This window comes from Plecotus auritus (genome assembly GCF_963455305.1).
Source record: "Plecotus auritus genome assembly, chromosome: X".
NCBI classification, from domain to species: Eukaryota; Metazoa; Chordata; class Mammalia; order Chiroptera; family Vespertilionidae; genus Plecotus; species Plecotus auritus.
The window spans coordinates 103,740,717-103,763,388 of NC_137784.1; the positions used below are offsets into that span (position 1 = coordinate 103,740,717).

The following is a 22,672-nucleotide window of genomic DNA, read 5'->3' on the forward strand; positions in this document are numbered from 1 at the left end:
TTTTCAATGCTTATATATTAACTAGAGGCCCAGTGCATGAAATTAATGCATGGGGGTGGGTCCCTCAGCCCGGCCTGCACCCTACCCAAACTGGGACACCTCAGGGGATGTCCGACAGCCTCTCGCAATTCGGGATGGCTGGCTCCTAACCGCTTGCCTGCCTGTCTGCCTGATTGCCCCTAACCCCTCTGCCTGCCTTCATGATCACCCCTAACCACCTCTGCCTGCCTGCCTGATCGCCCCTAACTGCTCCCCTACTGGCCTGATCACCCCTAACTGATCCCCTGCTGGCCTGAACACCCCTAACTGCTTCTGCCTTGCCCCACACCCGGGACCCAGGCTTCCCTCCCTCTGGCCGGCTGCAAGCACCAGGACCTGGGCCAGCTTCACCTGGGTTGTCGCAGCCACAGGGGACTGTGGGCAGGTGGCTTCACCTGGGCTGCAGCCGCAGGCACCTGGGACTGCGGGGCGGGCTGCTTGTCCCTCTCTCAGGCCGCAGCCCCAGCCACTGGCACCCAGGACCATGGGGCGGGTGGCTTGTCCCTCTCCTGGGCCACAGGCACCGGCGCAGCCACTGGTGCCTGGGACCGTGGGGTGTACGACTTGTCCCTCTCCTGGGCTGCAGGTGCAGGCACAGCCACTAGTGCCCGGGACCGTGGGGCAGGTGGCTTGTCCCTCTCTTGGGCCACAGCCTGGCTGGTCCCCATTCCTCTCTTGTGAGCTCATTTGTGCCTGGCTGGTCCCTATTCCTCTCTCCCCAGTGTTGAGTGTCTGAGCCATTACAGTGTGATGGCATGAGGGTGTGATGACCATTTGCATATTAGCTCTTTATTATATAGGATACTAAGTTCATTTAATGTGAATAAGATGTTGGGAGTGCTGGTACTGTGGCATTTATTGTATATAAGTCAGGCAGTTCAAGCTTATGTTGTTTAAATTTAACAATTCAGTACTCAAAGTGCTTTTTTCTTTTCTCCAACCAGGAAGAATTCATGTTCCCTAACTAGAAAAAAATTCATGCCCCACACTTTGACATAAACATTCACCCTTATATGAAGCATAAAAGCCTTTTTCTTATTATAAACAGAAGAATTTCCATATACCCTTTGTAAAATGTTATATATAAATGCTGGGCTTGGGCACAGAGAACTTAATCAAAATCCCATGTTGCTTCAGGGTAGTTATATGTGAAATGCAATTTCCATTGTATTGAAATCTCCATCTAGTAAATATTTATCTATTTTTAAAATTGCCACATATTTGAAAAGTTTAATTGGTTTATACTCAAGGCACTAGAGAAAGGAAAATTTGCTTTCAGAAGGCATTTACATGTATTTATTCTGTCCACGTAGAATACCTCTTTCAAGTGTTCGAGAATTTTAATGTGAAGTTAACCCATCCCAGATTTGGTTCTAATTACCAAATTAGAAGAAAAGTAATCAATAATCAACCCATCACTTTGATCACTGTACCTTTTTTCTCTGATTTATCGGAAACTTTTCCTCCAATTGGAGAGTAAGTAGTATCCATGGATTCGGTCCCTCTGTTCCCTTTGCTAACTCCATTTTCATAGAGCTGTCCTTCAACTGGTTGCAACTGCCAAGTCAGGCCGAACAAATGTACTGCTGCAAGAAAACAAGCCATACATGAACTTATTCCAGACTCACTGAGAAGGTCTCTAAACCACTTGTTCCTTTGAACCTAAAAATGTCATGATCAGTTTTCTTATAGTTAGACCAACCAACTTGGATTACATACCTACATCATACCTATAGCTACTTTTCTAAGTAGCTGTTGTTAAATTTTAAGGATTGGAAGTTGGATAGTATTCTTTTATTATTATTACTAGAGGCCCAGTGCACACAGTTCGTGCATGGAGGGGTGTGTGTGTGTGTGTGTGTGTGTGTGTGTGTGTGTGTGTGTGTATGTGTGTCCCTCAGCCTAGCTTGCACTCTCTCCAATCTGGGATCCCTCAAGGGATGTCTGACTGCCCGTTTAGGCCCGATCCCGGTGGGATCGGGCCTAAACAGGCAGTTGGGCATCCCTCTCACAATCCAGGACTGCTGGTTCCCAACCACACGCCTGCTTGCCTGCCTGATTGACCCTAACCACTTCTGCCTGTCAGCCTGATTACCCCCTAATCACTCCCCTGCCAGCCTGATCGATGCCTAACTGCTTCCCTGCCAGCCCAATTGCCCCTAACTGCCCTCCCCTACTGGCCTGGTCACCCCAAACTGCCCTCCCCTGCTGTCCCAGTCACCCCTAACTGCCCTCCCTTGCCAGCCTGGTCACCCTTAACTGTCCTCCTCTGCAGGCCTGGTCTCCCCCAACTGCCCTCTCCTGCTGGCCTGATCACCCCTAATTTCCCTCCCTTGCCATCCTGGTTGCCCTTAACTGCCCTCCCCTGCCAGTCTGGTCCCCTCTAACTGCCCTCCCCTGCAGGCCTGGTCCCCCCTAACTGCCCTCCCCTGCAGACCTGGTCCCCCCCAACTGCCCTCCCCTGCAGGCCTGGTTCCCCTCAACTGCCCTCCCCTGCAGGCCTGGTTGCCCCCAACTGCCTTCCCCTGCAGGGCTGGTCCCCTGCCAACTGTCCTCCCCTGCAGGCCTGGGTCCCCCCCCAACTGCCCTCCTCGGCCAGCCCAGTCACCCCTAACTGCCCTCCCCTGCAGGCCTGATTGCCCCCAACTGCCCTCCATTGCAGGCCTGGTCCCTCCCAACTGCCCTCTGCTGCTGGCCTGATCACCCACAACTTCCCTCCCCTGCCGGCCATCTTGTGTCCACATGGGGGCAGCCATCTTTGACCACACGGGGGTGGCCATCTTGTGCGTTGGAGTGATGGTAAATTTACATATTACCTCTTTATTATATAGGATATTTGCTGATCCCCACACAAGGATATTTTTCTACTAATTTTTTTTTAAAAGAGTGGAAGGGAAGGAGGCAGGGAAGGAAAGAAAGAAGAGGGATGCAGTGGGGGAAGAAAAGAGAAGAGAGAGAGAAAAGAGAGAGAGAAACACATTGATTAGTTGACACCCTGACTGGGGCCAGGGATCTAACCTGTAATCCATGTGTGTGCCCTTGACTGGGAATAGAACTCATGACCCTTTGATGTGCGGGCTGACACTCTAACCACCGAGCACACAGCCAGGGCTTGATAGTAGTATTTTTAAAAATCGCCTTTTGGGAAGGCAATATGGCACCATTCAAAAAATATATCTTAGCTCAGCTAGTATGGCTCAGTGGTTGAGCATTGACCTATGAACCAGGAAGTCACAGTTTGATTCCCGGTCAGGACACATGCCCAGGTTGCTGGCTTGATCCCCAGTGTGGACCATGCAGGAGGCAGCTGATCCATGATCCTCTGTCTCATCATTGATGTTTCTGTCCCTCTCCCTTTCACTTCCTCTCTGAAATCAATAAAAATATATTTAAAAAAATATCTTAAAAACTTGGCTTACCCTTCTTTCCAAGAATTTTGATGAATTAACTATGAATGTGTATCAAATTACAAAGCTATTTACTGTAATATTTAAAAACTAGTACCAAGTTAGGATCAATCTAAATATTCATAAAAAGAGATTAATTAAATAACTGGTGATGTTATAAATAATATAAGATTACATGGCTAGTAAATCATGTTGCAGAAGACTATGTAATGCCATGGTAAATGTTTATAATGCATCAAATGAAAACCATCAGGCTACTAAATAGTATGAATAGTACAATCTGTAGTATGTGTGTGTGTGTGTGTGTGTGTGTGTGTGTGTGTGTGTGTGTGAATGTGTTAATGTCTGGAAAAAAAGGCTGGGGAGATATATCCCAACATAACACCATGAAGGGCTGGCTGATGGAGGGTTTTTATTATCTTCTTTATGATTTCTGTATTATCTGTTTTGTCCCCCCCCAATGAATATGTGTGATGTTTGCCATAGGGGGAAAAAGAAATTTTTGTTTTTAAAAGAAATAGATTAAAATAATAACAGATTAAAATTGGCTGGGCTGATCACAGATAATATAATGATAGAACTTGAAGGATGTGTAGGGTTTTGACAGGAGACAACAATGGAGGGGCAAAAAGGCAGGTTGTACAAAAAATGACTTTGTAAAGCATGAGCTGTTTCTGAGGTAAAGGAAGTTGCTGGGGTTGAGTCTGAATTTGGCTATGTGTAGATGGTAGTGGAAGTTAAGGCTGGAAGGATAGATTAGGGCTGTATTGTGGAGGACACTGAATGCCACACAAGATATTTGGATTCTATTTACTAGGAAACAAGCAGGCATTGCTATTTTCTGAACAGATGAGTGATACAATCAGTTTACTTTAGGAAGATTAATTTGATAGCAATGGGGAGCACTGATGGTTTCTAGGCAAATAAATTATATCATCAGAGCACCTTTTGTAGAAAGATAAATCCTGTAGTAGTGGGGAGAAGAATGAATATGAGGCCTAAAGATTTGACAACAACATAAATTGGGAAGGCATTACAATAATCAAGGTGAGGAATGAGTATCTCAAATAGAGCAATGGCAGTGCAAATGCAAAGGTGATTCCTTAATGAGAAATTATATGAATGTTATCTCAACATTTGGCAACAAGCTCTGCATCTGTGTTTGTGTGTGTGCGTGTTCCTGCATGCTCATGCTTATGTGTAGGTGTGGGGGGTAGGCATAGAAAAAAAGTGAGGGAAAGAAAGAAATCCAAAATGGTTAAGGTTTGGGGCCTGCGTAACCGAAACCATGGTAGAACCATTAATATAGTTAGGGAATTCCACACATAGCTGAGAACTAGCTATAAATAATACTGGACATGTGCTTACTGACTGATAATTAGTTGATTTGGGGCAGGATGGGGTGATGGGAGGAATACAATGAATTCATCTTTGGAGATTCTGAGTTCCAGGGATCAATGGGTTATTCAGATAGTCATGGTCAACACAATTTTGGAGGCCTGAATATCTGGAGAAATATTAAGGCTAGAGCAAGACTGCAGAATCATATATGCACAGAGGCAACAATTGAAGTTACTAGGGTAAAAGAAGGAAGATAATGTTAGGATAAAATGGTGCCTAGGACAGAAGTTGGGGGAATCTTTTTATTTGTTTTCTCATTGCAATTTTCAACATCAACCAAATCTTACCTAAAGGAAAATAAGTGCATGCGTTAATAAGACATCTTATATTTTTCTTTATGTGCTTAGGCAGAATGAAAGGTGCTAATTTTTATATCTAGCACTCATATATAGTATATGAATTAGCAACCGAGAACAGGAAAGCCAGCCAGATAGACTATTTAAAAATCATTCATCCAAGGAGGGGAAAATGGCAGCTAAATAGGCAGACCTGTTGTGCACCTCATCCCAAGGCCAGACTGGAAATACAACTAAATTGGAGAACATTCACCTGGAATTACCAACTGAGGTCTAGCCAAGGAGGAGACATATTAAGGAAGGACAGAAAACACCCAGAGATCGCACCTTCACAACAGCTTGCTTGACGTGGTCAGTGGTGAGCCACATAGCCAGCCAGCCTGTGAGGAGATTCCATCCACGAACGAGACAATAACATTCAAGACCCAACTACAACAGGAGAACCCATATAACTCAAGCAAGAGACTTTCCTAGAGCCCCGAGCTCAGGAGATCTAAGAAAATGCACCACTGGGTCTCACAAAACAACAACTACATAAGACCACTGCACACAAAGTCTGGGAGGCATAGCAGTTTGATCTAATACATAGAAACAAATACAAAGTTATAGAAAAAAATGGGGAGACAAATGACCCTCAAATGAAAGAAAAGGAGGAATCACCAGAAAAGGAACTAAGTGAAATGGAGGCAAGCAATTTGTCAGATAAAGAATTCAGAGTAATGGTAATAAGGGTGCTCAAAAATTAAGTGAGAACTACAAGCAACTTAATGAGAATTATAAGGAAATTAATAAGAATATTAAAGAACTTAATGAAGGCTATACCAATATGAAAAGAGAGGTTGAAAGAATAAATAAGAATCAATTGGAAAGGAGGAATGACATAGCTGCAGTAAAGAACACTCTGGAAGGATTCAAGAGTAGTCTAGAAGAATATAGGGACCAAATCAGTTAATTAGAAGAAAAAAGTAGAAAAAAACAACAACACCCATTTGGAGCAGCAAATGGAAAAAAATTTTTAAAGTAGGAGGAAAGTTTAAGAGAGCTTTGGAACAACATGAAATGTAACAACATTTGCATTGCAGGGGTACCAGAAGGAGAAAAATCCAAGCAAGGAATAGAGAACCTACTTGGAGAAATAATGGCAGAAAATTTATGGTGAGGGAAAAAGTCACTTAAGTTCAGGAAATAAAGAGAGTCCCAGCCAAGATGAACCACAAAATACCCACACCTAGGCACATAATTATTAAAATGGGAAACATCAAAGACAAAAAGAAAAAAAAGAATCTTAAAGGCTGCAAAAGAGAGACAGAAACTTATCTACAAGGGAGCTCCCATTAGACTGTTAGCTGATTTCTCCATAGAAACACTTTGGGCCAAAAGGGAGTGGCATGAAGTATACAAAGTGATGAAAACCAAGTGACTGCACATAAGACCATTCTATCCAGCAAGGCTATCATTCAAAATCAAAGATAAAATAAAGAGCTTCTCAGATAAAAAAAAAAAGGCTAAAATAATTTAGTATCACCAAACCAGCACTCCAAGAAGTGCTAAAGAGACTGGTTTAAAAAGAAGAACTAGAGAGAAAGAGAAGAACAGAGAAGAACACAGGCATAAAAAGTAAGAATGGCAACAAATAAGTACCTATCAATAATAACCTTAAGTGTAAATGGCTTAAATGTTCCAATCAAAAGGAATAGAGTAGCTAAAAGGATAAGAAAACATGATCCATATGTATGCTGTCTATAATAAACTCACCTCAAAACAAATGACTCACACAAAATGAAAGTGAAGAGATGAAAAAAATTTTTTTCAGGCAAATGGAAAAAAAAATAAAGCTGGGGTAGCAATACTGATGATATCTGACAAAATAGACTTCAAAATGAAAGCCATAACAAAAGACAATAAAGACCACTTCATAATACTAAAGGGATCGATACAAGAAGAGGATATAACTCTGGTAAACATATAAGCACCCAAAACAGGAGCATCCAAATACATAAAAAATCTTCTGGAGGATTTTAAAGGAGGGATGGACAGCAATACAATCATAGTGACAGACTTCAACATCCCACTGACATCACTGGATAGATCTAGACAAAGAATCTACAAGGAAACAGCAATCCTAAATGACTCACTATATCAGATAGACTTAATTGACATTTACAGAACATTTTACCCCAAAGCTGCAGAATATACATTCTTCTCAAGTGCACATGGGGCGGTTTCAAAGATAGACCACATTTTAGGACACAAACTAAGTCTCTACAAGTTCAAGAAGATTGAAATCATATCAAGCATCTTCTCAGATCACAATGGCATGAAATTAGAAATCAACTGCAATAAAAACACCTCAAAGCATTCAAACACATGGAGGCTAAATAGCATGTTATTAAACAATGAATGGGTTACCAATGAGATCAATGAAGAAATAAAAAAAACTTCCTAGAAACAAATGAAAATGAACACACAACAACCCAAAATCTATGGGACACAGTGAAAGCAGTCCTGAGAGGAAAGTTCATAGCACTACAGGCCTACTTCAGAAAACAAGTAAAACTGGTAATAAACCATCTAACTCTACAATCTTCCAAAACTCAATCATGTAGAATCAGAAAACATTAATAGGCCTATTACTATTGATGAAATTGAAGCAGTAATAAAAAAAAAACAAAAACCAGCAAACAAAAGCCCTGGTCTGGATGGCATCACAGGGAAATTTTACTAAACATTCAAAGAAGAACTAACACTGATCCTCCTCAAACTATTCCAAATAATGCAAGAGGAAGGAACACTTCCAAGCTCTTTTTACCAGGCTAGCATTATCCTAATTCCAAAACCAGATAAAGACACTACAGAGAAAGAGAATTACAGGCCAATATCCCTGATGAACATAGATGCTAAAATCCTCAATAAAATATTATCAAATTGAATCCTGAAATACATTAAAATGATCATATACCATGACCAAGTGAGATTTATTCCAGGGATGCAAGGCTGGTACAATATCCACAGATCAATAAATGTGATATATCACATACACAAATTAGAAAGCAAAAGATCACATGATCATATAAATTGATGCAGAAAAAGCTTTTGACAAAATCCAACACCCTTTTTTGATAAAAACTCATGGCAAAGTGGAAATAGAGGGATCATACTTCAACATAATAAAGGCCACATATGACAAACCTACAGCCAACATCATACTCAATAGGCAAAAACTAAAATCATTTCCCATAAGAACAGGAACAAAACAGGGATGTCCTCACCATTATTATTCAATATAGTACTGGAAGTCTTAGCCTCAGTGATCAGACAAGAAGAAGAAATTAAAAGGCATCCAAATTGGAAAGGAGGAAGTAAAAATCTCATTATTCACAGATGACATGATATTGTACATAGGAAACCCTAAAGACTCCACCAAAAAAGACTACTAGATTTAATAAATTAATTTGGAAATGTAGCAGGATACAAAATTCACACCCAGAAATTGATGGCATTTTTAGACACCAATAATGAACTCTCAGAAAGAGAAAGAAACAAAAAAAATCCCATTTTCCAATGCAATAAAAAATTAAGATACTAATAAACTTAACCAAGGAGGCAAAAGACCTGTACCCAGAAAACTACAAGACATTGAAAAAAGAGATAGATGAAGATATAAACACGTGGAAGAAAATACCATGTTCATGGACTGGTAGAATCAATATGATTAAAATGTCCATACTACCCAAAACAATCTATACATTCAATGTAATCCTTATTAAAATACCAACGGCATACTTCAAAGATCTAGAACAAACACTACAAGAATTTATATGGAACCAAAAAAGACCCCAAATAGTCACTGCAATCTTGAGAAAGAACAAAGATGGAGGAATCATAATACCAGATATCAAGTTATACTAGAAAGCTAATGTACTCAAAACAGCCTGGTATTAGCAAAAGAACAGACATAGAGATCAGTGGAACAGAACAGAGACACCAGAAATCAACCCAAGCCATTATGCTCAAGTAATATTTGACAAAGGAGGCAAGAGCATACAATGGAGTGAAGACAGTCTCTTCAATAAATGGTGTTGGGAAAACTGGACAGGTACATGCAAAAAAATGAAACTAGACCACCAACTTACACCATATATAAAAATAAACTCAAAATGGATAAAAGACTTAAATATAAATTGGGAAACCATAAAAATCTTAGTAGAAACCATAGGCAGTTAAATCTCAGACATCTCTCGTAGCAATGTGTTACAGCTACATCTCCTAGGGCCGTGGTCTGCAAACTGCGGCTCGCGAGCCACATGCGGCTCTTTGGCCCCTTGAGTGTGGCTCTTCCACAAAATACCACAGCCTGGGCGAGTCTATTTTGAAGAAGTGGCGTTAGAAGAAGTTTAAGTTTAAAAAATTTGGCTCTCAAAAGAAATTTCAATCATTGTATTGTTGACATTTGGCTCTGTTGACTAATGAGTTTGCCGACCACTGTCCTAGGGCAAAGGAAACTAAGGAGAAAATAAAAAAATGGGACTACATCAAAATAAAAAGCTTCTGCACAGCAGAAGGAACCATCAATAAAATGAAAAGAGAGTCCACTGTGTGGGAGAACATATTTGCCAATACATCTGATAAGGAGTTAATTTCCAAACTATATAAGGTACTCATACAACTTAACAAAAGGAAGACAAACAATCTAATAAAAAACGGACAAAGAACCTAAATAGACACTTCTCCAAAGTGGACATAAGGAAGGCCAAGAGACATATGAAAAAATGCTCAGTCACTAAGCATCTGACAGATACAAATAAAAACAATGAGGTATCACATCACACTTGTCAGAATGGCTATCATCAACAGATCAATAAGTGGCAAGTGTTGGCAAGAATGTGGAGAAAAGGGAACCCTAGTACACTGCTAGTGGTAATGCAGACTGTTGCAGTCACTGTGGCAAACAGTATGGGGTTTCCTCAAAAAATTAAAAATGATAATGCTATTTGACCCAGTGATCCCACTTCTAGGAATGTATCCTAAGAAATCAGAAACATCAATCAGAAAGACTATATGCACCCCTATGTTCATAGTAGCACAATTTACAAAAGTTAAGATTTGGAAATAGCCCCAATTCCCATCAGAAGATGAGGGAATCAAAAAGCAGTGGTACATTTACACAATGGAATACTACGCAGCTATAAAAAAGAAGGAACTCTTACCATTTGCAACAGAATGGATGTACCTGGAGAGTATTATGCTAAGCGAAGTAAGTCGGTATCACATTATCTCACTCATATGTGGAATCTAATGAACAAAATAAACCGATGAACAAAATAGATCCAGACACTTAGAACCATGAAGAGACTGAATTTCAGAGGGAAGGTGGGGGTGAGGGTTATGGGGGAGAGAGATTAATCAGGGAACTTCTATGCATATATGCATAGCTCATGGACATAGTCAATAGTGTGGCAAAGGTTTGGGAGAGGTGGGTGAAGTGAGGAGGGGGTCAATGGTGAAAAAACAACAAAAACAAGAACAAAAACCCAAAGCAGACATCTGTAATATTTTTAACAATACTAGTAAATATAAATTAAAAATAAAACAAAAAAATCATTCACCCACTTTTAGTTGGAGCTAAAGATATTTTTAATACCTACCTTCTAATTTATCCTTTAAATATTTAAGCATTTTATTGGTTTATATCCTTGTTTTGGGTTAAAGTCAGTGCTGCCTGATGAATTTCTGTTGCAATTATTGGAAACAACTGAAACTCAAGTCATAGTGGTTCTAAGTAAGGTGCAATATAGCATGCTAATAAAGCTATGTTAATGACATCTCTGAGATTATCTTGCCAAAAGACTCAAAGTATGGTTGGTTGAACATGCTTGCTCCATTTAAAGCTGTTTATCAGTTTTATAGAAAATATGGTCTATTCTGCCCCACAAATACTTTGAATATGATGGATATTAAACACCATATTGAAAATGTGTTTGATTCCTTCGGTTCAGTTACTTTTGTGAATTAGATGAACCGTAAGGAACAAAAGGCACAGTAGTTCTCATTTTGAAGATCAAGGGGCCTATTTTATATACTTTATTTAAGTTAAGCCAGTTTCCTGATGGTGCTAAAAAATGAGAGAGAAAATGCATGGCTGATAATCACTTCAAAATAATAAGGTAAAGATTAATTTTCACCATCAAATGAAATGAACTGCTTTTAGCCAATCAAGACACATAAAGAGGTATGGGCACATTTAGTAGAATATCCTTTGAGGGTGGTAAAGCTTTATAATTTTTTGAGTTTACTATGTCTTCTCCAGACAACAAACTATTTCTAGTGTCTAGTTGTATGACTATATAATGAAAGTTACATTACTTGTTTCAGGCTATGGCTACCTCGGCAAGACTACTGGTCTTTTCTCTCCTCCAAACTGAACTTCAAAATACTGAGTAGTGAAAGGAATTTAAAAACTGCACTTATATGCAGGGTAAACTGAGGTAACTAAATAACTAGTATTTCACTTCTATTAGAAAAAACAATATTTTGTTCATATTAAGACCAATAAATAAAATTATGTTGATGTATGTGATATACCCACACACCACTAGAAAGATATGGTAGTAATTCCACTATAAGATGTATTTATTGATTCATTAAACAAGGATTTTTTCAAAGCATATCTGGGCACACTGGGAATGCTGAGAATACAGGAAAGGCTATCAAAATATTTAATAGCCAGAACAGCAAAGGTACTGGCTGGACACTATGGATATTTGATATAAACAACCAATATAGTTTAACAAGGACATACACTGGTTGCATATCAGCCTTGGCTAGAGAATGAAGAAGATAGAGTCCTTTGCTCCTAGTGGATTTCTATCAAGATCTCTGACACTGTTTAGGCAAGTCCCCCGAACCACAATATAAATATTATGACACAGCTGACTAGAATTAAGGGAATACCAGTAATGAACAAATAGGGCAGTATTAAATTATATTCATCTATTGATTCAACAAACATTTTTAATGACTACTTTGTACCAGACACTATTTTTCTCTAAGTTTACAGCAGTGAATAAAATTTTTAAAAAGCTCCAGCCTTTTAGGACCCATATGAGAGGATGGTGGGTTCAGTAGGCAGACAGTTAACATGATATAATTAATATAATATAGCTGTTTCCATAATATAATATAATATAATATAATGAAAACAAATAAACAAATAAATGAAATAATGTCAAGTGCTATGAAGAAAAAATAAGATAGAGAAGGCCTCTTGAAGGAGGTAATATTTGAATCAAGAATTGAATGACACGAACCTATATGAATATCTAGTTGAGGAACCTTCCTGGAGGAAGGAACAGCAATTACACAAAACACTGAGTCTTGTATTGAATGTGTGAGGAACACCAAAGAGCCCAGTGCGACTGTAGCTCAGCCAAGAAGAGTGTTAAGAAAACTCATAGACCTAGCTGGTTTGGCTCAGTGGATAGAGCATTGGCCTGCAGACTGAAGGGTCCCAGGTTCTATTCCAGTCAAGGACACATGCCGGGGTTGTCTTCTCGATCCCCAGTTGGGGGCATTCAGGAGGCAGCTGATCAATGATTCTCTCTCATCATTGATGTTTCTCTCTCTCCCTTCCTCTCTGAAATCAATAAAAATATATTTTAAAAAAAGAAAACTCATAAACAGAAGGATTGGACTTGTAATCCTGTTATCTCTGTGCTCTAACTAACTTCAGAAACTGGTCACAAATAAACTACAAATGAATAGAAAGTAATGAAACTAAAATCATAAACCTAAAAGTAGGGATTGCTGGTAATAGTAGATTTAATATAAGTGTTCTGACCCCTAAAGTCAAAGTTTTTTTTTCCTAAAGATGTATAAAAAATATACATCCTCAATGAGTAGAGATGGACACTATTCAGATGTCTCAGGGAGTACTCTTCTGAAATTCAATGGTTGAACAGAATGTGCATGCCTATTTAGATATTCCAAGAGTAATGTCTTTTCAGCTGATTAAGAATGGTAGTCCCTAAAGCTCTCCTTAAAAAAGGTACCTGAGTGCCAAGCTCTGTACATTTTATAATTATTATCCTTTTTGTTTTAGCCAAGTGCAAAGAGCTATGCTATGAAATTATAAATTCATTACAAAGTTAAAGTAACATGGATTATTTCGCTATCCCCAATTGCCAAACTTAATCAAATACCTCGAATCTCTTGCACATTTCCATAGGCTGCACCTCCAAGTCTCTCAGCAGTTACTTCCTTGTACTCAGTGTTAAGGTGCTGGACTTTGGCCTGATCAGTGTGGCTCAGTGGTTGAGCATCAACCTATGAACTAGGACAGTGGTCAGCAAACTGTGGCTCGCAAGCCACATGCGGCTCGCGAGCCGCGGTTTGCAGCTCTGTTGACTAATGAGTTTGCCGACCACTGAATTAGGAGGTTATGGTTCATTTCCTAGTCAGGGAACATGCTCAGGTTGATCCCCAGTGTGGGGCATGCAGGAGGCAGCCAATCAATGATCCTCTCTCATCATTGATGTTTCTCTCTCTCCCTCTCCATTCCTCTCATTATATAAAGACTAGAGGCGCAGTGCATGAATTCGTGCACCAGTGGGGTCCCTCGGCCTGGCCTGTGGGATTGGGCCAAAACCTGCTCGCTGACATCCCCTGAGGGGTCCCAGATTGTGAGAGGGCACAGGCCAGGCCGAGGGACCTCACTGGTGCACTATTGGGGCTGGGGAGAGACACAGGAGGTTGGCCAGTCAGGGAGGGACCGCAGGAGGGTTCCAGGGCATGTCTGGCCCATCCCGCTCAGTCCTGATTGGCCGGACCCCAGCAACAAGCTAACCTACCAGTTGGAGTGCTGCCCCCTGGTGGTCAGTGCACGTCATAGCGAGCAGTTGCATGGCCTTAGCATATCATTAGCATATTATGCTTTGATTGGTTGAACGGACAACCAGACAATCACACACTCAGCATATTAGGCTTTTATTATATAGGATGTTGGACTTTGTTTCTCCTGGTGGTCTCTAGTAATATTCATAATTGATAATGTTTCCACATTCCATTCCCCCTTAAAAGGCAGAAATTCACTTATAAGGGAGAGAACAGAGATGTTTCAGAAGTAAATATAGAAAATATGTGCTAAGTGACTTATGTCTATACTGTCCATTATGGTAGCCACCTGCCACATGTGTCTATCAAGCACTTGAAATATGGCTAGTCAGAGTTGAAGACTTAGTATGAAAGAAAGAATGTAAAATATTCAGTTAGATATTTTGGATATATGTTCAATTAAATAAAGTGTATTTAAAGTAATTTCACCTGTGTCTTTTTACTTTACTATGTGGCTACTATAGAATTTTAAATGATATATGTGGTTTACATTGTTTTTCTACTGGACAGAGCTGATCTTGACTATCCAGAACATTTCACAAAAAGATGTGATGTTTCTCTTTTAGCACCCTATCATAGAACCTGCCATGTTATATTGAAGATATCTATTTATATTGGGGACTCATCATTATTAAGCACCCAAAGAGCAAGGATCATGTCTTCCTCAGTTTTCTATCCCTGGTATATAACTCAGCACCTGGCAGTCAGGTAGTACTCTGCTCATGCACTGCTGATAGGACTGTAAAGTAGTCAAGTGACTTTGCAAAGCAATTTGTGATATCTAGAAAATTTAAATTGGGACTATTCCTTGACCAAGGTATTCTTTTAGGAAACTTCACTAAAGAAACAATCACATTGTGTGCATAAAGGGCTATGCACAAGCAAATTCATTATAGCCTTGTTAATATAATGACTGTTATTATAGTGATACAACAACAACAAAACCCCTCCCCCACCAATATATCCATTTATGGGATACTATGAAATCTTATGTAAGAATCTAAAGGACTGATACTGAGAATCTGTCCATTTGGAGAAAACAAAAGAGATGACAACTAAATGTAGTGTGGGATCCCAAATAGGATCCTGGAACAGAAAAAAAGGTAATAGAAAAACTCTCAGTTGAGTTAACAGCATCAGACCATTATTTATTTCTTACTTTTCATAATTGTACTGTGGTGATACAAGAGGATAACATTAGCAGGAGCTGAGTGACAGGTGTACAGGAATTCTGTGCAACTTTTCAACTTTTCTGTAAATCTAAATTTATGTCAAAATTAAAAGCCAAAAAGGGAGAATAAGGACTGGACCAGTGTTGTGCTGCAGCTGGTTGTACACATTTTACCAATTCCACCTTCAGTGACTTTACAATGATAGTTGAAATTGCCTATTGCAGGTATATTAACACTCCAGAAATCAGCAAAAGCTACAAATCAAAGCTTTTTTTTTTTTTTTTTTTTTGCCCAAAGAGCTGGCTATTAAACATTTATCAGCATACCACTGGATGACCTACATGTTTTGACATGGAAAGAGCTCTAAGATTTGTAGGAAAAACATTGTAGAACAATACATATCTGATGATCCTATTTAAGTAAAGAAAATATGTGTCTCCATATATGTATATCTATATATATAAAACCCTAATATGCAAATAGACCAAACAGCGGAACAACCGAACAACCGGTTGCTATGATGTGTGCTGACCACCAGGGAACATGCACGGAACATGGCTGGCATTGGTCACGACGGGATGCTAGAGCAGGTGATTGGGGGGTGCCAGACCAAGGCGGGACACTGGTTGCTGTCATCAGGGAAAGCCTCTGGTAGTTATTGAAAATTCTTTGCTCCCACATGCTGTGGTCCCATCTGGTGCCAGCACCAGCCTCCCTCGCATCCGCTGCTGGCGCCTGGCATCAATCCTGATCACTTGGTGCCATCAGCGGGTGCAAACAATGGCTGCCAGCCCTGATTGCCCCTGAGGGCTTCTCCACCTCCCCCTGCTCCTGAGGGGCGATTGGGGCAGCAGCCGCCACTCACGCCTGCTGACGGTGCCAGCCCCGCTCGCACCCACTGCTGGTGCTGGCCCCAATTGCTCTGCGCTGTGAGCGGGTGCGACCAGGGCCAGTGCTGTCAGCTCATGGGAGCAGTGGGGGCAGGAGAAGGGCTGGCAGCAGAGAGGGAACCAGGGGCCACAGTGGGAGGGACCAGGCAGGGGCACAGAGGATGGGCCGAGACCTGCCCCTGCACCCACCGCAGCCTTGAGGCCCACAGTTCCTTTCAAGGTGCATGAATTCATGCACTGGGTCCCTAGTATATATATATATAAATGCTTAGAAAGACAACTGGAAGGATTAATACCAAACTATTGGTCTTTAGAGTGGGAATCTGGGGGAACTTCAACATTTTCATAGTATTATTAGAATCGTTTACAATGATAATGCATTCATGTATTGTTATATAATAAAAAATACTAGGTTCTTGAAAAACCTTTTTTAAAGCTGAATGAATAGATGTATTGTTTTGTTCCATCTCTTTTATTATCATTTTTGGTCTAAAATAGAATCTTTCAAAACATTTAAAGTGGCAAAACAATTCAGAAATTAAATATGAATAACCCCAAACATATAAAACAGATCTCTTTTTTTATTGAAAGGAATTGGCGGAAGGCTGTCCAAAAGCCTTATCCAAAGATATACTTTTAAATATACTGGCCCCAAAAATTATCCTCAAAATATCTGAATAAGAAAAATTGGGGTATTGGGAAAAATTCTTTTCTGGAAGTTAAATTTATTGGAATACCTTTCTGACACTAGTGTCAGGAGATATGAAATCTTCTGTGTAATTCTGTATCATTTGGTGTTTTGTGTCTACTCTTTTATAGTTAATATTTGAATCTACTTAATAATAAAGTCAATATGGCTTTGATAACAAACATATAAGTAAAGTTTGAGATTGTAATATTTGTAAGGCAAATCCTGCATCTCAAAATTCAAACATATTCAGCTAAGGATTCTAAATTTATTTGTTGCAATAATTTTTGGTGTTATTGCCTATTTCTGAAAATAAACCTATTCAGAAAGTTTGAAATCTGTCTCACAAATAAAGTCCTGCCCATTATGGATAATGCCATGTTTAAAATCATGCCAGGACAAAAGCATATGATATATTTTTTAGATACTTTTTTTTCTTTTTTTAGCAATTTTGCCCCCTTACCAGTTCCCTTACATATTTTGCTTCATGTTCCTTTAGGCTAAGGAATGCTACTAAGTTTGTATTTTACTTCCAAAGCTTGTCAAAGCTACAGTTCTACTTGTATGTTAGACAGTTCCCTTCCTGAAAAATATATCAAGTCCATTACCCAGATGGTGACCCCTGATGACTTTAGGCTTTCAAGTTACCTCCTATGGGAAACAATCTCACCAGACCAGTCCTTTAGTGGATATAATGTTGAGATAGATGTTTTCACAATAAGAAATATCACTGCAAAAATGAATGTTACTTGAATTAAATTCACTGACAGCTAATGTGATAGAAACCAGGTCATCTTTCCATCTTAAAATGAATCCCATTCTCATTACATTAAACATCAAATTTTTATATGAGTGAACTATAGCCTTTTGATAAATTACCTTCAGATCTTTGTTTTATCCTGGTAATAACCAGGTTACATACAGGATTGAAAACCACTGGTTTTCAGAAAAGCTTTTTTCAAGAACTAAATAAAGGAAGTAATGCCTGTTTATTTATGGTACCTTACTTTTGCCTCAGCAGTTTCATTTAAGTTTTCTATTTTTTTCCTAGGGTTAAACATATACATTTTCTACTAAAACTAGTGGCCTGGTGCATGAAATTCATGCACGCCGGGGGAGGGGGGTGTCCCTCAGCCCGGTCTGCACCCTCTCCAATCTGGGACCCCTGTGGGATCGGGGCTAAACTGGCAGTCGGACATCCCTCTCACAATCTGGGACTGCTGGCTCCTAACCGCTCACCTGCCTGCCTGCCTGATTGCCCCTAACCACTCTGTCTACCGGCATGCTCACCCCAACTGCCCCCCCACCAGTCTGCTCACCCCCAACTGCCCCCCCTGCCAGCCTGATAATCCCCAACTGTGCCCCCTGACAGCCTGCTCCTCCCCAACTGCCCCCCCTGCTGGCCTGCTCACCCCCACCTGCCCTCCCTGCCAGCCTGCTCACCCCCAACTGCCCTCCTGCTGGCCTGCTCACCCCCAACTGTGCCCCCCCTGCCAGCCTGCTCACTCCCAACTTCCATCCCCGCTGGCCTGATCACCCCCAACTGACCCCCACTGATGGCCTACTTGCCCCCAACTTCCCCCCCTGCTGGCCTGATCACTCCCAATGGCCCCCACCGCACCAGCCTGATCACCCACAACTGCCCACCCCTCTTGGCCCCTAACTGCCTCTACCTCAGCCCCGCCACCATGGCTTTGTCCAGAAGAATGTCTGGAAGGTCTCCTAGAAGGTCTCCCAGTCTAATTAGCATATTACCCTTTTACTAGTATAGATAGAGGCCTGGTGCACAGGAGGGGGCTGTCTGGTTTGCCCTGAAGGGTGTCCCAGATCAGGGTGGGGGTTCCCATGGGGGTGCGGGGCAGCCTGGGCAAGGGGCCTGTGGTGGTTTGCAGGCCAGCCACGCCCCCATTGGGGTAAGGGTCCCCACAGGGGATGGTGCCAGCCTGGGTGAGGGGCTGAGGAAGTTTGCAGGCCAGCCATGCCCCCATGGGGTGAGGTTCCCTGCTGGGGTGCCTGGCCAGCCTGGGTGAGGGGCTGAGGGCTGATTGCAGGCTGGCCATGCTCCCCAGCAGGGACCCTCACCCCATGGGGGCTTGACCAGCCTGGGTAAGGGGCTGAGGGCCGTTTTCAGGCTGGCCACACCCCCTTCAGGGTGGGCGTCCCCGCTGGGGTGCCTGGCCAGCCTGGATGAGGGGCTGATGGCTGTTTGCAGGCTGTCCACGCCCCCCAGCAGGGACACTCACCCCAATAGTGACGTGGCCAGCCTGGGTGAGGGGCTGAGGGCTGTTTGCAGGCCCCTCCCTCGGCGGCTGGCCTGGGTGACCCAAGCCTCCCGCGCTCAGGCCGGCTCCAAGGCCTCCGCACACAGGCCCCTCCTTCGGCAGCCAGCCCAGGCAGGCGGGAAGCTTGGCTTCCTCCGTCACTGGGGGTGACCCAAGCCTCCCATCCGCTCTGGCTGGCTCCATTGCCACTGCCATCTTTGTCCTGCTAATTTGCATATTCCCTCCTGATTGGCTGTGTGTGTTGCGGAGTGATGGTCAATTACCATATTACTCTTTTATTAGATAGGATATTATCTGTGCTTGCACTACATCATGAACATAAACATACTTAAATGATCCTTTTCAAAGCAATTTGAGTGAAGTCAATATGGCTTTGAGATTCCTTTCAAACATTTTTTAAAAGCCTGAAAAACTGTTGTGTAGGGTATGGGCAGAATTTCTTTTGGAAAAAAGGACTTCAGTAATTTAAAAAATAAGCAAAAAAATGGCATTTTAACTTGAACAGTTTTATATAACACATTTTGCAAGTCTGCCACAGTGAAACAGTAAAATTAAATGCCAATTAAAGAAAAGAGACAGTACAACAGAGGCAACGAGGACACCTTTCTTGTTGCACCACATGTTTGAAAATCTACATTTTGTCTTCTAAATGAAATGCATTCTTCTCTATTGCAGCACACTTTTTTTTGCCTTAGTACGGTCCTAGTTTTATTCAAGGCTAGGAAAGATTCTATCAAGGTAATAAATCATTTTAATATCCTAGTTCTATATTATATTATCTTAAAATTTTCATTTATAAATAATATTTATAAATAACATGTCTATTTGGGTACCTTATCACAGGTTTAATATATGATCTCCATTTGCAGTTGCATAACAGGCCCATCTGTGTATTCCTTATCAGACAGACACAATTATTTAGTGTTTTCATCTCAAGCTACAGCACCAATAGGTGCTTTCCATAACTCGAATCTTATTTACTTTAGTATTATTATTTGCTTTATAGAGTCAGGAGGAATAAGCAGTATAGTGATGGGATAAATTTTGTTTTTCAAAAAAAACCACCCTATTTAATGAATAATGCAGCAGAAATATCAATTTAGCCAGGAATTAGCATTTTTGATTCTTCTTTAAAATTTTCTTTTTCTTTCCCATTTTATGTTTCCTGCTCAATGAATTCTCCCTTTTGTATGGTCCAAATCACTACCTATCACTTTATCATTATTGATAATGGAAGTCTCTTAGATTCCTAAATAGTCTCTCACCCTCTTTCCTGGTTGAAGTTTTATAATATCCAGATACTTTTTAAAAGGTACAGATAAAACTGGCAACTATGGAGAGTGAGAAAGAGACCTACACATAAGCTTTTTCCTCCTCTTACCCATCTGCCCTGTTTGTATTTAATTTTTAAAAATTGGATGTATTCATTGCTTTATGTCCTTGACCCCTGGTAGCTGATGCTCTGAAACTTACTTTTTTATGTTATCTTAGCCATAGTTACATATGTATTCTTCTGCACACTTTTAGATTTGGAGATTTAAAAACCTTTTTCATTATCTGATTATTCGTGGTTAGGATAAAAGAGTGTGCTTATATGAGGATGGGGAGTCAGGAAATACGTTAGAAGAAGCACAAAATGGATGAGTGGTAGAAAACTATGGCTGAGTATGTACTTAGCCTTATTGGCTGAGTCATAAAATTTGATTAGATGGTGAGATACAGAGAATGAAGTGGAGATTACATGACCCAGTTTATTCTGGGTTCTCTGAAGTGGCATCCTGACAGTTTTTTTCTGGAAGAGTCACCAATGTTTGGGCTTGATCCATGATCAGGATCCTCAAGCCTTGTCCTCCTTTCATGCAATAATTATTTGTTGGCTGATTAATATGTATTAGATACTGCCCTAAGTGCTGAGGATGCAAGTGTAACTACTTGATTACAAAAACCCTTGCCCTCCTAGAGCTTATATTCCATCTAAACGGAGGCAGTTGTCATGTGACAGTTAAGTACATGGACCTTGGAGACAAAGTGTCTTGCTTCCAATCCCAGCTCTGCTATATATAGTTAGTAGCATATTGACCTTGGCCAAATTAATCTCAGATTCAGTACTCTCACCATAAAATGTGTGTAATATAGCACCTTCCCCATAGGTTTCTTGTGAGGAACTTAAGGTTAGTGCATGTAAGGTACCTAGAAAAATGCATGGCACATAATAAATTCTTAATAAATGTTAGCCATTATTATTAAACCTGGTTAATTCTCCCCCCAAACTAGCCTTTGCAAAACCATCTTGGAAGTGGAGAAAGGCAGAAAATCATTCGCCCATTAAGTCCTCTGTCTTCCCATCCTAGAAGAGGTTTGTATAGTTATGTTTTTCTGGAGAGAGCAATGTAGAGGGACTCAAGTCTCTGCAATAACTGCAGCTGCCATCTGCACACAGCTGTATAGCACAATTAAACAGAAAACAACAAAAAAGCTCACCTAATGTCCTAATTACAAGTCTGTGACTTAATTTAGGTCAGACATTAATTTCTCTCCTCACTCACACCAACATCCTCAAAGCTGCTCATTTTACTATTTTAATTTTTTTTCAATTACAGTTTACATTCAATATTATTTTGTGTTAGTTTCAGGTGTACAGCACAGTGGTTAGACAATCATATACTTTATATAGTGTTCCGCCTGATATTTCCAGTACCCACCTGGCACCATACATAGTTATTACAATATTACTGACTATATTGCCTATGCTGTACTTTACATCCCCCTGACTATATTGTAACTACTAATCTGTACTTCTCAATCCCTTCACCTTTTTCACGCAGTCCCCAAAACCCCTCCCTTCTCAAAACTGCTCATTTTCTTTTCTCCATCATCATGATCACTAGGGTTAGGACATTCTAGATTTTGGGTTTTCTTAGTAAAAGTTTTCCAGAGGTTAGATCATTCCAAAGATTTGTGAAGTTATTATTATGTTCTTAGTAGAATGCACTTTCTAGAAAGGTTTGCAGAAAGTGGTTAGAGCCTTATTTTTGAAATATAACTGAAAATTCGCACATACAGTATGAAATCAGTCCCAATAAAATTTTCTGCTGAGTTACACACCACAAGTATGTGCTCCTGGATGATGTATCCAACGCTCTGTACAGGTAAGGAAATCTGTCTGTAACATAATAAAACCACCGTATGTTAGAGCTAAAACAACAACAACAACAACAAAAAAAAACAAAGCAAAACACCAGAGAGTAGTAGAATATATTCTGGAAAATAAGGAGGGAGTAACTTTACAGTAGAGAAACTTGGCAAATACTATCTCAGCCAAGTTATCAAGGTCAACATCATCAGGGATAGCAAGTGCATGATAACATGTATCCTTGATATGATGTGATGATAATGGCACCTCTGTGGTCTTCCTCCTTGGACTCATAACCCCAGTCTACACATGAGAATAACATTGGTGAAGCTCAAGTTGAGGGACATCCTGCAAAAAAAAAACTGACTAGTGCTACTCAAAACTGTCAGGATCATCTAGGAAACTGTCACAGACTAGAGGAGGCTAGGGCAACATGATACTTAATGTAATATCTTATCCTCCTGGGATCCTGGAA

The 22,672-nt window shown here is 40.6% G+C and overlaps 1 protein-coding gene across 1 annotated transcript in view; it reads right to left on the reverse strand.

The window, feature by feature from the left end:
• TENM1 (teneurin transmembrane protein 1) overlaps positions 1-22,672 on the reverse strand; it is a 1,003,294-nt gene that overhangs the window by 334,500 nt on the left and 646,122 nt on the right. The window contains exon 9 of the mRNA XM_080653537.1: positions 1,473-1,625. Coding sequence (XP_080509663.1) covers positions 1,473-1,625 — 153 coding nt within the window. The remainder of the gene's footprint in view (positions 1-1,472; positions 1,626-22,672) is intronic.